The following is a 16612-nucleotide window of genomic DNA, read 5'->3' on the forward strand; positions in this document are numbered from 1 at the left end:
ATAAAACGCTCTAAAAAGGCTTAGGAAAACAGTGCGGAAACGCTTTAATATGCAAATTTTCCTGCTCGCTGCGCTCGCAACATATATCTAGACCATTTAAGGTTTGAAAATTGGGATCCCAAAAATTTGGCATGTGTAAGGGGGGGGCAAAGATTTTTTGGCGGGCCGAGAGGGGGGCAAGCAATTTTGGCAGGCCGAGAGGGGGGCAAGCGATTTTGGCGGGCCGTTTGAAATTTTACCCCCGGGGAAAAAAATAATTATTGCACAGCCCCTTAGCATTTCTTTGACATCTATGCTTCAATGCAGAGGTACCGCATGAACGTAGTAGTGCAGCGCGATATAATCAAAAATTGTTTGTACCTATTGCTATGGTAGTTAATCCGATTATTACGTAACTTCGCCATCGTATACATACACAGGTGATTAGTGCAACCTGCTTGTAGTGCAGGGCGATATATTCAAAATTGTATTCATCTATTGTTATTGTAGTAAATCCGATTTATTACGCCACAACTACAGCAAATAGCTAAGAATAAATACCAGAAATAGTTTAACGCTGCAACATGCTATGAATAAAATTATTTCTAGTGTGGCGGTCATTTCAAATCATAAGCTCTTGTATGTATTGTATTTAACTGTGTGTGGTTTGTGGCTGTCAATTCCATAGACACAATGAGAGAGTGGAAGCTTCAATTATCCTGCTCAATAGGATTGTGACTCTTTTAAATGGAATAGGAAAGACATCTCTAGAGGTGATTTTAATTTTATTAAATCAGTTTATTTGTAATCTAGCGCTTGATGGTGCGTTTACATTTCCACGTGATTCTGTCTGTACATGCTTATCATCATGGAAGTATGCGCAAGTTTAAGTATGCTCAAGTTTGCTTAAATTCAATCAAATTAAATGCTTATGCTTACACATGCTTAAGTATGCTCAGGTTTGCTCAAGTTGTTTTACTCTGGTATGCTGAAGTTTGCACGCTTAGTATGTATGTTTCAGATTGTTCAAGTTTTTTTTAACCAGGTATAAACGTCCAGAAACTTATTCTTCGCTAAAAGGTGACTGGATTCGATTTACTTTAAGAAATGTTTTCCAATCCCTTCCAACCCAAAATCTACGCCACTGGTATGTTCAAGTATGCTCAAGTATGTCATCAAGTTGACTCAAGTGCACAGGGTGTATCAAAATGATTAGTACCCATCAATTTTGATGTTTATTGGAAAGCCTGCTATTTCAAAATGCAACAAAGGATACTCTTGAAATGTCTAGAATGTATAGTTTATGACTTGTTACACAATTAAATTAAAAAGTATCAGCATGTTACGGTGAATGATGTGAGACTCATCCAATCTGATTGTTTCCTATCTTCTCTTCAAGTGTCAAACTGCAAACGGATACGTTTGCTCTTAGTTTTTTCCAAGTTTCATACGTGGAACTTTCTCTGGATGAATACTCATGGATATTTATTTTAAGGGTGACACACCCTTCTCTCTCTCCCCGTGAGCCATCGGTTTACACCTTGACGTCCTGCCATCCCCCTCTCCCCACCTATTTTAAGCCGTCATCATGGTCATAGCTAGTGACCATTTTTTCTCTTTGCAAACATGCAAGGCTTTTTTTCATGGCATGCACTCCAAGGAGACATGCATCACTGGCTCTCTAGCTATCTGATCAGAAGCCCAAGGGCATCTAGATCCCAAACCTTCAATGGAAACTGACGGGTACCAATCATTTTGATACAGCTTGTATGCTCCAGTTGACTTAAGTATGATCAAAGTTGCGCAAGTTTGTCCGATTAAGGGATCTGGAATGAGCGTTTATGGCGTTTCGACAGTATTTTTTTGGGACATGAGAGCACCTCAGACGTATCGAATTGCATTCTGAATACGAAGCATGTCTTTCTGATATCAAATAATTTTCATTTTTGAAATTTACGATATAATACAAATTTTATGACAAATTATTAAAATTTGATTTTTGATACATAACAGTCCTCGAAGTAAATTTTATAAATCTAATGATATATTCTTAAAGTGTATGTAGCTGGGAGGAAAAGCCGACGACCAATTGAAAATTTTGACCTTTTATATTGAAGATATATGGGATTTTTTCCCCAAAAGACCTAATTTTTTTGGGTGTTTTGGGAAAAAAAGTCCATATCTTGAATACGAAAGGTCAAAATTTCAATTGATCGTCTGCTTTTCATCCCACCTACATACACTTTAAATATAAATCACCAGATTGATCAAGTTTACTTCGAGTACTGTTAAATATCAATTTTAATGATTTGCCATAAAATGTGTATTACATTGCGAATTTCAAAAATGAAAATTATTTGATATCAGAAGGACATTCTTCGTATTCAGAATGCAATTCGATATGTCTGATGTGCTCTAATGTCCCACAATAAATACTGTCCAAACGTTCATATCCCTTCCCTTAACATTACTCATGCTCTAATTTGTTGAAGTATTTTTAAGAAAAAGGAATATCAAGTTACTCATTGTGAAGTTTATGTGAACAACCACGTCCCAACACAACGGATTTTTGCTTTTCTTATCAATTATCACAGAATAATACAGACACTTGATTCTGCCTTGTCCCTTTCCTCTTGTTTATATTTCAAGTACTTTTCCAATTCTTTCATCGGGAATTCATAATTATAATTCAACCATTCCAACTTAAAGAACATAACCTTCTTGACCACACGGCGTTGTCCATCGATAATGATGTCATCATTTGAAACTATCACTGACGAGTCGACATCTTTGATTTCATAGAAGGCATTCCGAGCGTCGCCGCACATTTTCTCATTAAGAAAGATGCATTTGTTGAGCAGTACATCCGGATTGAGTAAAAGACACATGGTATACAGCTCCTTTACCTTCTCTTCACAATCTTGGATTTCCCTATAATTTTCGTAGTCTCTTACACAGCGTGTTAGTGGCGTGTCGTCCATTTGAATGACAGTGAATATGGAGTCTAGGTAATACATACACTTGGCTTCTGGCGCCGATGGAACCTCACTGATTTGGGTAATTCCAAATTCGGATCTGTTGAATGCGGCTGCTGCTAATGTGGCGACTGCCATTATGGATTTATCTATAGGTAAAGTAATAAAAAATATGCCGTGGATGTCAAAGGTAGTGATAGCCCAGCAAACACAAAAACGTTTTAAAAACGTGTTAAACAAGTTATATTTTGGGTTTTGGTAGTTGGTAAAAACGTTTTAATAACATTAAAATGTCGGGTTATATAAAGGTCATGAAATCGTAAAAAACGTTTTGTATGAAAACACACTACAACAATATTTTTAAAATATTTTTAAAATGTTATTGTAAATTATTTTTTGCAAACATATTTTGCCGAATATTTTGTCAACACTTAATATTTTGCAGTAGGTTGACAAAAATGTTTTTTAATGTTAGGAAAAACGTTTTATACCCTTTATATAACTCGATATTTAAACCGTTTTCTGATAACATTTTGTGTTTGCTGGGAGGTTGCAATGGAGAGACATGTTGGTAATTATAAAACAGGCCATGCCCTTTGAGGCGAGCGATCGCTCTCGCTCGCCACCGTTCGCCCAAACTCAATCATGATGCAGTCATGTCTACAGTAGAATTCATCTCGACCTTTGCAGGACTTAAACCCCATTGAAAGCTATTAAACCAAGATAACACTCATTGAAACAGCTCAACTGATTAAATCGGATCTTCTCTGGTTGTGCACAAGTGTCTGTTTTACATGTGCGACATCGCAATAAAGCTGGTATTATAGCTTCAGTTGGGTAACTGATTATAAAGGAAACGGAAGGAAACAATGGTATGTGAAGCTTTGTTCACGAAATGAGACAATGACCTGCTTTTTGTTAACCAGCATTCTTGAAAATGAGCAACATAATGATTGTTGACTTAACACGGGTTGGAAATAATTTCTTCATATTTTTGGTGTTATCTGTCGTTTACATATCCTTCCTAAAACACAAAAGTGCGACCCTCTTCAAACACCTAAATTAGCTAAAAATTTAGGACATGTTACAAAACTATATTTTCTAGAATTTCATAGAATACTTTAAATGTAGCTTGTACCGTTTTTTGTGGCATCCTTCAGAACGGAGCGGTCCGTTACCACTATAGCTCAATATTTTCGGTCAAATCTCCATTCAATTAGCACGGGGAGTTGGCTAGCTATGAGCTAGCTATGCTTTGCCCTCACTCATATTCTACGAAAGTGCGACCCCTTCTGAACATCTAACCTAGCTGTAATTTAAGGTCATGTTAGAGAAATATATTTGCTATAAGTTTGGAGAATACTTTAAATATTGGCTGGTTATTTTTCACACAGTGATGTTAACTAGTCAAGTGCCCATTCTTCCAACATACATCATTTGTAGAGGTCGCGCGTCAATGGTGAGAGCACTGTGTATTGTGTATAGGAAAACGGACAGTAACTGCAGTATGTTTCTAGCGAGCGATTTTAAACTCGCCAAAGGCACTAAATATCGCTCGCTGCGAATCGCCCAAAATTGAATCCAATATCAATTTACATGCAAGTTTCGGCACTTCAGTATATCATGTATCCGATCTACCGTAATAAGTTAGCCTTAAACCCTGGATACGAAAGAAAAGTTGTGAAGCTTTGTGAACAGTGTGTAATATTGTTTCATATTTAATAGTATAAATAATTTTTCAGACCTAGCAAGTGATTCGATTAAAATGTAGAGAGTGATTCGACCACTCGCCTAGTATCATGCTAGCGGGTGATTGACCACTCGCCTTTAAAATATAGACGGCAAGGCCTGATAAAAGAGTATTAATCGCCCGGTCAATCGTTTTTTTTTTATGAAGCCACTGTCGCAGATCTTCAGAACCATGATAACATAGTCACAGATCTACCTCGCGATCCTAGGGGGCGGGGGCAAGCGGCGAAGCCGCGACTGCGAGCGCCGAAGTTGTCAAAGACCTCGCGATCCTAGGGGGGGCGAGCGGCGATGCCGCGAGCGGAGCGCCGAAGGCGCAAGCTGCCCCTTTGCAAGCGGATCGGTCTTTAACATGCATCATCAGTTCTGCCCCGCCATTTCCAAATAAAACACGGGTAGAGCGGATATTTGTTTTGGTCCTGCGGGGAATTGAACCCGGGCCCTCTCGCACCAAAGGCAAACATCTTAACCTTTCACAGTAAGGGGCATGCGGTGAGAGCAAAATAAAAAAAAATATGGGGTCATTGGGTGAGAGCATGATGTTTGGCGTTCGGCGAGAGCAAATGTACAAAATATGGGGTCATAGGGTGAGAGACCAAACTGTTTGAATCTAAATTAGGGGGCATTGGGTGAGAATAGGACCTTTTTAAAACGGGGTCTTTGGGTGAGAGCCAAAAGAAACTTCGAAAATTTAATTTCTAGTTCTAAATGGCTTTGTTATTTCAAAAGAAGTAACAAAAACAGTGATAGATGACCATGATGTTGCTGCTCAAATGGAAACATAAGGGTCTTTAGGTGACAGATCGAAAGGGAAAATAAGGGGTCTTTTTGTAACAGAGCATGCGGTCATAAAAAAAAAATGGGGTCTTTGGGTGACAGCGGTGCTGAAAAGGGGGGTTTTAATAGCCCTACATACGCGTCACTTCCAAAGTGGGAGTGCCCCCTGGCCGTGATCTAGATGAGTCAAAACTACTCTGGAACTATACTACTGTATTAGTTGACTTACCTCACAGGTATAGTGTTTGCTCAGGAATCATTCTTCTACTTCTTCATCTGGAATACTCTCCGATATTGCAAAATGAAAATGAAATTAAGTCAATTCATCAAATTAAAACAGAATTAATGTCTACCAGTATTACATGTATAATTATTATGTATATGCCTATGTGTCGCCTGGTAATTAGCAAATGGATCAGTCTATGCTCCGACGATGACAACCAGTAGTGTTGTTATAGAACTGTTGACCTATAATATTGATAGTAATTGACTGACCGAGTTATTGAATTATTTGATGGACATTGTTGAGTATCATCATAATGAACCGTAACAACACGGAAATATTGATATGATCAATATTTTTTTAATATTGACAATGCATCGATCTGTTATTGATATATCCAAGAGTTTGTTCTTGAGTGAAGTAACATGGTTTACAAACCACAAAACAGATAATCCAAAACTAAATGAATTACAGCGAAACCAAAATAAACTAAAGTTCTAAACTAAACATGAAAAGTTTTAGGAGTCATGCAAAATTAATGTCTAATTGCATGAGAAAGTGTGCAATTTATTTGTTTATATATACAATTGACTTGCAACTGCACATGTAGCCTTAGTATATATAATTGTTAAGAAGGGTACTAATTCTGTAAATAGCACAGGTAGCCCAAAACATTTACTTCCTGAATCCAATTGCACAAATAGCCCCATGGCCTATTTGTAAGAAAGTGTGCAATTTGTGCAACTTGTATAATATACACAGATTATAATTGAAGAATACTAGTTTGCGTCTGACGTCCTGACAACCAGACCAAAATGCCGTACTGCGCGGGTCTGCAACCAATCACACCGCGCCGTTGCCCTGACGTCAGACGCAAACTAGTCTTTTTTAATTCGGTCTTCAATTATAGGTTCAATAAATTGAATACCAATCGCATAGCATTAATGACCATCCATATAACCGCATATTTACGCAATCCTGAATTTATGCTATTTCATTATACAAGGTGTCCCAAAAGTTTATTTACCATTTTAAAATGCTACAACTTATTTATATTATGAACAATATGAATAGATTTTCGCAAATAGAATACCTGTACAATTGTTTCAAAATCTAACATGGTCAGTTTTTTGTTAGGTGCAAAATTTAGAGGAACATTTCATTGCATAAGTAATAAGAAAACCATACATGAAACAACACGACACGTGAAAGCCTTAAATAATATAGCCTGCTCTTTCTAATAATATTAATATGTGTTTTGGTTATAATATTATTGGTCACAAAACGAAGAATACAATGTTTGTGATATTCAAATAATAACAATAATAAAACGGTAAGAAATTGGCACTAGGTTAAAAGTTTTGTTAATTTTATGCGGGGGTTTATATTCTGAATACACAAGATTACAATACTTTACAGGGCAGAGATTTCCATTTAATCAAAAGCAGTCATTAAAAGGAAAAACATAAAATATTAATCCTCACTGCATGGAATTTTAATCTCACTGCACAAATGTGCTCACCCCACCCCCATTTTTGAGGCAAAATCACACACATTTCCACTTTTTGCGGCAATTTAGTGCAAAATTGTTTGATTTTGACCCCCCCCTGAAATTCACTTTGCCCCCCCCCCCATGCCCACCGAATTCCTGGCGCCGCCACTGAGTGTGCACGATTAATAAAGGTGCCAATTTATGAACGTGACCCCACAAAATGTAGCTGCATTTCGAAAATCAAGCTAACCACCCGGGCTAACCACATGCACAATGTACACAAGAATGTTTATATCTTCTCAAAATCTCAAATGATGCAGAAATGAAACGGTCACCTTGATTTTCGAATTCTGCCCTCACTTTAGTAGTTGGTTAAGTTCATAAACTGGTACCTTATTTATTGTGCACACTGTAGGCCAATATTAAACAGCGCACAAAAACAAAGTCCCAACTGTGGTCACATCTGTTAATAATTTGATATAAGAACGTGCGATGAATTTGGTTGGCTGCAGATTGATACTCATTAAGTGTAAAAGTGCGAAAATTGGTGCGATTTGAAAAGTTGTGAAATGAGCTATTCCGGTTGGAATCCATACACCAACTGTGGAAGGCCCGACCTTAATCTTCCACACAGAGAGAGTGTGAGTTCCCAATGGGGTTACTTGAATGGGTGATTTCCTTTGAAACTACACCCTGTGTGAGAAATAAAGGTTTTGCCTTCCGTAGGGGTGTATGGTTTATGGATTTCAAATGCAATAGCGCAATCAGATCACGAGATGTAAATTGCATAGCCTGGGACGCATTACTCGTCTTAAGCATAGGCGTAGATCCGGGGGGGGGGGGGGGGGCAAATCCACCAATATTTTGCCAGGGGATGGTCCATACAATCATCCCCATGTTGACGCCTATATGTGCATTTCTGACCAAATTAACCTCATATTTGACCATTTTAGCCCCCAAAAGTGCAAATTTTACTACTTGGTTAATGACATTTGTGGAATTTTGATGGACAGAATTTTAAGATATGACCTGGTGAAAAATTATAAGTTTTTTTTTTTTGGCTTAGTGTATAATAGTCTTTCCCTTTTAAGAACATGATTGATAACGTTCATTGATTAACAGAACAAAACGTAAATTAATTCAAGATATTGGTAAAATCTAAAAGAAAAACTAGACCTCGTATCATAGCATGTATAATAAGACCCAAGCTTATAATACCGATATAAAATAAATGACACCAGTAAGAACACGGCCGTATCCTTTTAGTTTTCTGTATAAAATCTCTAACCGCCTAATTATAAACACCATAAAATGAGGTCAGTATCCCTCTTTCACCAGATCTACAGAGCGGAGTTGAATTCTGGTTTTATTACAATCCTAGGCATCCGTGGTACGTTGTAGGACATTGATTCCTGGTGCCACGGCTTTTACATTTGCCAGGTTGTTGCGATGACCTTCGAGGAATGTCTCCAACACATTGATATCTTCCAGATCAAAGGGATCTTTATGATATGGATTCTCAGACAGTACCACCAAGTCGGCTTTCTTACCCACGGTAATGGTGCCGAGGTGTTGATCAAGATGAAGCTGCCATGCCGCATTGACGGTGTAAGCCTTGAGAGCCTCGTGGATGGACACCCTGTATTCAGGACCATAAGGATGGCTAGGGTCATCGCGACAGGTGCGAGTAATAGCAGTCTTCATGTTGGCGAAGGGGTTAGCGTCACCTGGAAACGATGGGTGGTCCTGTAGAATGAAAAAAAAAAGATGAAGGAGGCGGATGAGGAGGAGGAGAAGAAGGAGAAGGTTTAAGTATATATAGAATAATCTGAAATTTATTGACGCTGCTAAAATAGAGATCTTTAATTTGATGTGTTTGTATTTATACGAACCATCGATCTTTCTTACGGATGGCTGCATTCTAATTTTGTAACCTTTTTTAGTGGCGTGATCCTAACTAAATTCGTACCTCCTGCAAACTAGAAATATAAACCAATCAAAGATACGACAAACAAACCTGGTGGATAGTCCAAGTGATTCCACTCTTCGTAGCCTCTGAAAGTGGCGTCCAGCGGTTCGCTCGGTCTTCCCCAAATATATCAGTCGTGTATACACTGCCATAAAAGCGCAAATGATCAACAAAGAAAGAAAGACCAATGTTGATCTTTCCTGCACGGGCAATCTGATCAACAGTTATTAGTCCCACGTGCTCCATTCGATGACGATTGGTGTTGGTTGGATCTTCAGCAAGAACCTGGGGTTAAGATATTTAAAATGCACAGTAGAAGACAAAGTCCACGTGAAATGTATCCTACCATAACAATCCTGAAATTAATCCCATGTGAAAAAGGTAATGTTCCACAAGGTTTCATTCTTGGCCCTATCATATTTCGTCTTTACTTTATCAATATACATTCTATATAATCATAGAAAAAACTCACATTTTACCAAATTTCTAAATATCCCAAACCCCGATTATGCTATTCCAGTTGAAATCCATACACCCCTATGGAAGACATGACCTTAACCATCCAGACAGGGAGTGTGAATTTCAAATGGAGTTACCTGAATGGGTGACTCCATATGAAATGCACACCCCCATGGGAGAGACTAAGGTCATGTCGGTCACAGGAGGTATATTCTACAGGAATTGCCCAATATATCTTAAACTGACCTCCTCATAGACCTTCAAAACCTGTTCGCACGCTCTTTCCCCATGACAATGGATCGCAACCTGCTTTCCTGCTTTAGAAAGCCTCCTGACAGAATCGGTTAATTCCGCAGAGGTGAAGCTTAACTTGCCATAACATGGAGCTGGTGGAAACCCTAAGGTTTCGGTTAGGGGTGTATTCAGATACGGCTCACGCACAGCAGCTGTGCCACAGTGTGGAGAGCCATCTGCAACAAATTTGATGCCGACTTCCCATAGTTTTTCGTTGAAGTATCCAATAGATTCAACCTTGCATTTCTCTTCTGTTTCATCAGTGTTTTGCACATTTCCTTCTTGTGGTCCACGATGTGGTTGCATCATCTGCATACGGGTGAAATGTTTAATAGCTGTGGTGAAACCAGGGCTTAATAGCAAACCCAAAGTGGTTCTTAGTTTGGATTGGGAAGCCAAAAACATGTCCCAAAATTATTTTAAAATATGAAGAAAAAGAGGTCCAAAAATATACTAAGGGTCGTTTTCAGTTTTCGTAAGTCTATTGATCAGAAACGAAAACGCAAGGGATTAAGGGGGTACTACACCCCTGGCAAATTTTGTGCCAATTTTTGCAATTTTCTCAAAAATTATAGCACATTGGTGACAAGTAAAATATGTATATTATAGGGCAAGGACTACAACTACTGTACTGAAAATTCAGCAACTCAAAGCAAGTAGTTATTGATTTATTGATCAAATATTGGTTTTCCCTCATTTTTGACTGTAACTCCACAACTGTTGTCTGTGCTGAAATAAAATTTCCAGTGCAGTAGTTGTAGTCCTTGCCCCTATAATATACATATCTTATTTGTCCCCAATGCGCTATAATTTTTGAGAAAAATGCAAAAATAGGCTTAAAATTGGGCAGGGGTGTAGTACCCCCTTAATAAGTTGATCTGTAACTTGAATTCATTGTTAACTTTGAAGTACCAATCAGCTTATTTCAATATAGGTGGATGCCTGTGTCAATAAAACACCGGTGTTTTAATGGTCCAGCGCCCTCTCGTCTTTGATGTTGTTAAATTGATTCACATTAATATGACACAATGCCAGTCCGAATGAAGAGGTCAACTTTTTTCTGTAAAAACTTTGAAAATAAGCCCTTAAATCACAAAATGAGTTATGAGCAGGGCCGCAGTGTCGCCGTCCCCTCGTATCAATGTCAATCTCCCTATTTTGCTTTCTCTCAACCCCCGAATGATCAGTCTCCCCGCTCCCTCCCCGGTCCCTTCTCTCTCCTCTCGAGTTCTTCTCTTTCTAGTTTTTCCGTTTCTCCCTCTCCTCTCTTTCTTCCTCGAGACTTACAGACCGCATTAGAAAGCTTTCGAACAGAGGCAATTACAGGCAACTTCTAGTGACTAACACACAGTGTCAACACCCTATATTATAAATATTTTTTTCATACAGCTCCATTCTCCGTTGGTGAAATCAATATTCTATTATTGACATAGATAAAGAAAGTTTACATAGGCATTGTGATATACACGTGTGATAGAATATTATAATACAAGCAGCTGGATTTTAGGTGAATGGGCTAAATGTGTTCCTTTATATAATTGTAATTCTCAAAATTAAATATATCACAATTTTAACTTACGATTTAAAAATCGTTACGCCAAAAATGCAGTAAAAATGTATCCAGAGCAAACAGCAATGGCCGCTAATTAGTGTATTTAATTTCAAGTTAGTGTATTAAAAACAAAACCTGGGTTTACCTGAAAACAATTGAATTTCCTTGTAATAGAGCATGCGCAAATCGTAATAACGTGTAGAATAGAACTCAGGTGGTATCTCATATGATAGTCGTACTATGCTTAGCCTGAGTCGCTCGGCCTATCTCGAACAAAATCGCCATGCGTAGCTATTGAAAAACGAGAGGATTCGCCGTACTATCACGGCAATTTTTGACACGAAGATATAGGGATGATGACGCTGTGTAACATCCTACGTCAACAAAGACTACAGTGGTTGGGTCAAGCATAGACTATAACTGGACAACAACATAACACCAAAACAGATGTTTGTCTACAGCATTTCGGGCTCACATCCCAAGGACTAGCCCAAATACCAAGAACTGGGATGACTAGAAGGACATCCTATGTATCTGGAACTAGTACTAAGATTGGACATCCTTAATTCAGTAAGGTAAGTTGTGTTGGTAACGCTAGAAAACCCGCCAAAACAGTGTCCTCCACTGCCGCAAGGCGCAAGACGTATTGACAAATCAGAATGTCTCCGACAATAAATGCATGTTCGCTACTCACCTTGGTTTCACCTGAAGAACTGTCTTTACAGGGCTCTTGACGATGGTATAAACCTGTGAACAGAAACGGTAATGAAATCGTTATCTGCTTCTCATTTGCCTTGTAAAATAGTATAATATTGTGCAAGTTCCTGGATTGATTATCTTGAGTTCCTTCTGCCTCGTTAAGTTTAAACTTTCTTCAAAAGGATATTTCAACAGTCATGACAATAGTGCACATGCGGTTACACACATGCAACGCCCATGCGGCCAAATATTCGAGACTATTAGATTAGGGGAAGTTCGGTGATAGATTTGACACCAAAAAGGGCGGGAGGGGATCGTTCAGTAAGACGTGTCAGGCCAGACGATGGTGGCAGACAGTCATTTAATGCGCAAAAGCCAATAGCGTCAACAAAACAGACAATATGACGGCAACACTGCCTGGACGTGACGCCCCGAGCCGAGGTGCGTTTTTAGCTCTATTGGCCCCGTTACAGAAAAAAAAATGCACAAAATTTATTATCGTTACACCACGTATTCATATTGGTTTACATGGGGACAATTTTGGTATATATCATAACATATCGTGCGTTATTCATACAAAAAAACAAAAACCAGTACTTACAATGAGGTTCACAGTCGAACCTCAACGGATTTAGACTGATAAAATAGTGCTTGATAATATACATACACTTATATTTGAGACATTTTCGTGTTTACGTGTTAAACCAATGACGACGTCAAAATCCAGTCAATCTTGCCCCCCCTGTGTCAGGCACGCATCTATCTCTAATTCTGAGACAAAAGTTTTATATCTGACACTGAGCTTTATAACAGACCAGTAAATATTGTAAGTTGATAAATGTTCGTAAGTTGGAAACAAATCAACTCAGCTGCCAACCATACAATCTTTCGTTGAATATTATAATAAGCGGATTGCTACCACTGAAACAATTTAGCTCTCTTTTCATATTACGTCTTGGACTACGATCCGAGATGTTGGACCTGTGAAACGATTCAAATGGTCTTACCAAGACGAATTGGGCAATCTTTGCGACTAGCAATGGCTTTCAGTACTTTATCGAAATCGTTGCTTGGTGCATATACCAATTCTGTAACCGTAGTGAATCCAACTGATGCATAGTATTTCCATAGTGCCAGGACACTTCCAACTATTTCATGTCCATCTGGCATTGGCGCATGACCAAAGACCTCCATAATGGCGGCACCCTCATACATCTGGCCAGTTAAATGACCGTCTTCATCTTTGACATAAGTTCCGCTCTCAGGGTCAGGTGTACTATTCGTTACCTGTATGTTAATTCAATAATATTGAAGAAAACTTCAGTTTCAGCCTCAGGTAGTCGTATAAGAGGTAGGCATTGTAAATGTGAAGAATGTGATGTTGTAAACTAATATTAATACCGTATAACAAAACAAAGCCACGGATATATGAAAATCTTTGTTGCAAAAGCCCTTACATCCACCTTTTGAGTTTTTGAGAAAAACAGCTTTTTTTAAATTGTGCAAGTATTACTTGTTCGATTTGATTCAATTTGGGTTCGAATAAAGTGTTGATGAATAGAAACTAAAAGAATAGGTTTGGTACAATTTCAAGCCTTCCTATTTATTTTATTATTTCTTTTATATCGCGCCTTTTGTGGATGTAAGGGCTTTTGCAACAGAATAATTTACCCCTTTTCTAGAAACCACCTTTGCAATCAAATTTGTTTGCACTACTTTATGTAACTTGACCAATGCTTTCAAAATAAAAAATTGAAATATCTCATTTACTTTTTAATTATGATTTTTTAATTAAATGCTGCAAAATGACATTTTTGAGCATTTCCGAAGCTACAGCTTTCGATAATTACAATGATTTTTTTCAAACATAGTGACCCCAAAACAGTTCCTTTTGAAAGTAAAAGAACTTTCAAGGCTACTATTATACATCAAAAACTTATTTTCCTAAAATTGTAAATTCATTTTAAGTTCAGATTGCCGGAAATTCCCTAAGATTTCCCAAACGGGAAATATACGATATCTGCGGATGGGAATGTGGTATGAAGGTCAAACAACCACCAAAATGTGTATTTTTTACCCACACTATAATGTCATATCAATAACTCAATTTAAGCCAAAAGTGGATGCAAGGGCTTTTGCAACAGAGCTCTTCTTAATAGGGCAATTCCATACGTTTATTGCGTTTCACAGAAAGCCGCTGACTACTACGACCTAAGACACAACTTATAAAAAATACGATTTAGCATAACACACGAAATGCTTACGCCAGCTTTGCTTAGAGCTAGACTATTAACCCAAGCCACATGAAAACTTTGTCCAACAACACCGATTGCAACTTCAGTCGAAAAGTTTTCGTCCAAGAACTTAGCGCTGAGTGTTGGAAGATCAGAGATGAGTTCAGGATCCCAGCCAGAGAAGACTGCCCATTTGCCTGTAGGGTCACCGATCAGGTTATGGATCGTATTTAACATTACTTTGTGCACCTCAGCGTAGGTTCTGTAGACAATTGGAGTAATATTAAAGTTAAGAGTCACATACCCAGCAAACACAAAATTTTTTTTAAAACGTTTTAAATAAATTATATTTTGGCTTTTGGTTTAGGTACAAACGTTTTAATAACATTAAAATGTCGGGTTATATAAAGGTCATGAAATCGTTTTAAAACGCTTTGTATGAAAACCCACTACAACAATATTTTAAAAATGTTTTCGAAATGTCATTGTAAACTATTTTTGCAAACATTTTTGGCAAAATATTTTGTCAACACTTAAATAACATTATGTTAAAATATTTGCACCCAGCAAACACAGAAATGTTCTTAAAATGTTTTTTACAAAACGTTTTAATAACATTTAAATGTCGGGTTATATAAAGGTCGTGAATACATTTTAAAAACGTTATTGTAAATATTTTGGGCAAACATTTTTTGCAAAATATTTTTTCAACCCCCAAATAACATTCTGTTTAGAATGATTTGTACCAAGTTTTCAAAAATGTTTTTGGAATGTTATTAAAACGTTTTTATACCCTTTATATAACCCGACATTTAAATGTTTTCTGTAAAACATTTGTGTTTGCTTTGCAGTAAATTACCAACAAATGTTATTTAATGTTATGAAAACGTTTTATACCATTAATGTACCCTTTATATAACCCGACATTTAAACGTTGTCTGACAACCTTTTATAACCTTTTGCGAATGATGTCGAAAACGTTTTGTGTTTGCTGGGTACACATCACCCAACGTTTGTTCACACTCTAATTTCGTACTATACATTTTTCAATAGAATCCTCACTTATTTATTTTCGATCAGACTCCAGCAAGTCTTTCATACACTCAAAAATATCCTTCGTTGCTGTATTAGAATAGCACATTATTGGCTATACAAACTGGTTAAAATGTACCTCCTTTTGAAGCACAATGACGACCAACACACACATGTAGAGAGTCTTTCTGCAAAGAGCAAAAACTTTCCACTTTTATACCCATCAAAAAAAAATCTATTAATACACCATTCTGTCATTTCCTGGGGAATTTCCAAAATGATGTCATCAACTTTATATTATCAGGGATTCCCCAAATGGTGCAAAACACTATATAATATAGAGACCAGGGCATTTTCCAACAATCCAAAATTAGATGTGATTCATTTTGTTTTGATCAACTTGAAGCATGAGAGGGGATTCCCCACACATGTCATCACTCGTGAAATATCTCTTAATTTTTGTTAACAGAGATAAATAATCAAATTAAATTACTCAGGGAACATCACACTATTGTATAAAAAATACATGTAAGACTTCTAATCTATGAAATCGGCGTGTTTTTTTTTGTGTGTGTGTGTGTGTGTGGGGGGGGGTCCCCCAAATGAGATGGTTTGCTAACTCAACTCAAGAAAATTTCAAACCCCGCTAAATATTCCCGGCTTACCCGTAGTTAAGACCACCTATGTTTATAGGCCTATAGACAGATTGTAGCTGACCTGACAGTACAGCGTGTGTATGTGGCTCAATGAATCCTGGCATGAGAGTCTGCTGATTAAGGAATATCACCTCAGTTTTAGGACCCCTGCGGCTAAATACTTGATCCATACTGCTCACTTCTACGATAATACCACCAGTAATGGCGATAGCTTCAACTTTACTATTTTTATCATCCATAGTGATGATATCACCTCCGTATAAAATGGTATCAGCGTATGCATCAGCCATTTTGTTGTCTGCATCGTAAAAAAAGATAAAGACAATAAAGACAAACTGCCATTCTAACTTCCGGTTTTTGAGAGCAGTTTTGGGACACTTTGACCTCTGACATATCGGGAAAATTTACGTAATTATTATTAATTTTCTTATTATTGTCACAATTTTGATCATTAAAAATACCAAATAATTAATTTATAAAACACTAATATTTTTTATATTTGTTTTAAATATTGTAAAACAT

General features: G+C 37.5%; 1 protein-coding gene across 1 annotated transcript; it reads right to left on the minus strand.

Annotated features, from left to right (window-relative positions):
• Positions 1-8572: 8572 nt before the first annotated feature.
• LOC140163665 (uncharacterized) lies at positions 8573-16380 on the minus strand. Its single transcript, XM_072186979.1, has 7 exons — positions 16100-16380; positions 14433-14664; positions 13176-13455; positions 12164-12216; positions 9870-10226; positions 9213-9449; positions 8573-8941 (listed from the first exon to the last, which is right to left on the minus strand). The coding sequence occupies exons 1-7, from the start codon at positions 16378-16380 to the stop codon at positions 8573-8575; spliced, it is 1809 nt and encodes a 602-aa protein (XP_072043080.1).
• Positions 16381-16612: the final 232 nt, after the last annotated feature.

Source organism: Amphiura filiformis, chromosome 11 (genome assembly GCF_039555335.1).
Source record: "Amphiura filiformis chromosome 11, Afil_fr2py, whole genome shotgun sequence".
In the NCBI taxonomy this organism is placed as follows: domain Eukaryota; kingdom Metazoa; phylum Echinodermata; class Ophiuroidea; order Amphilepidida; family Amphiuridae; genus Amphiura; species Amphiura filiformis.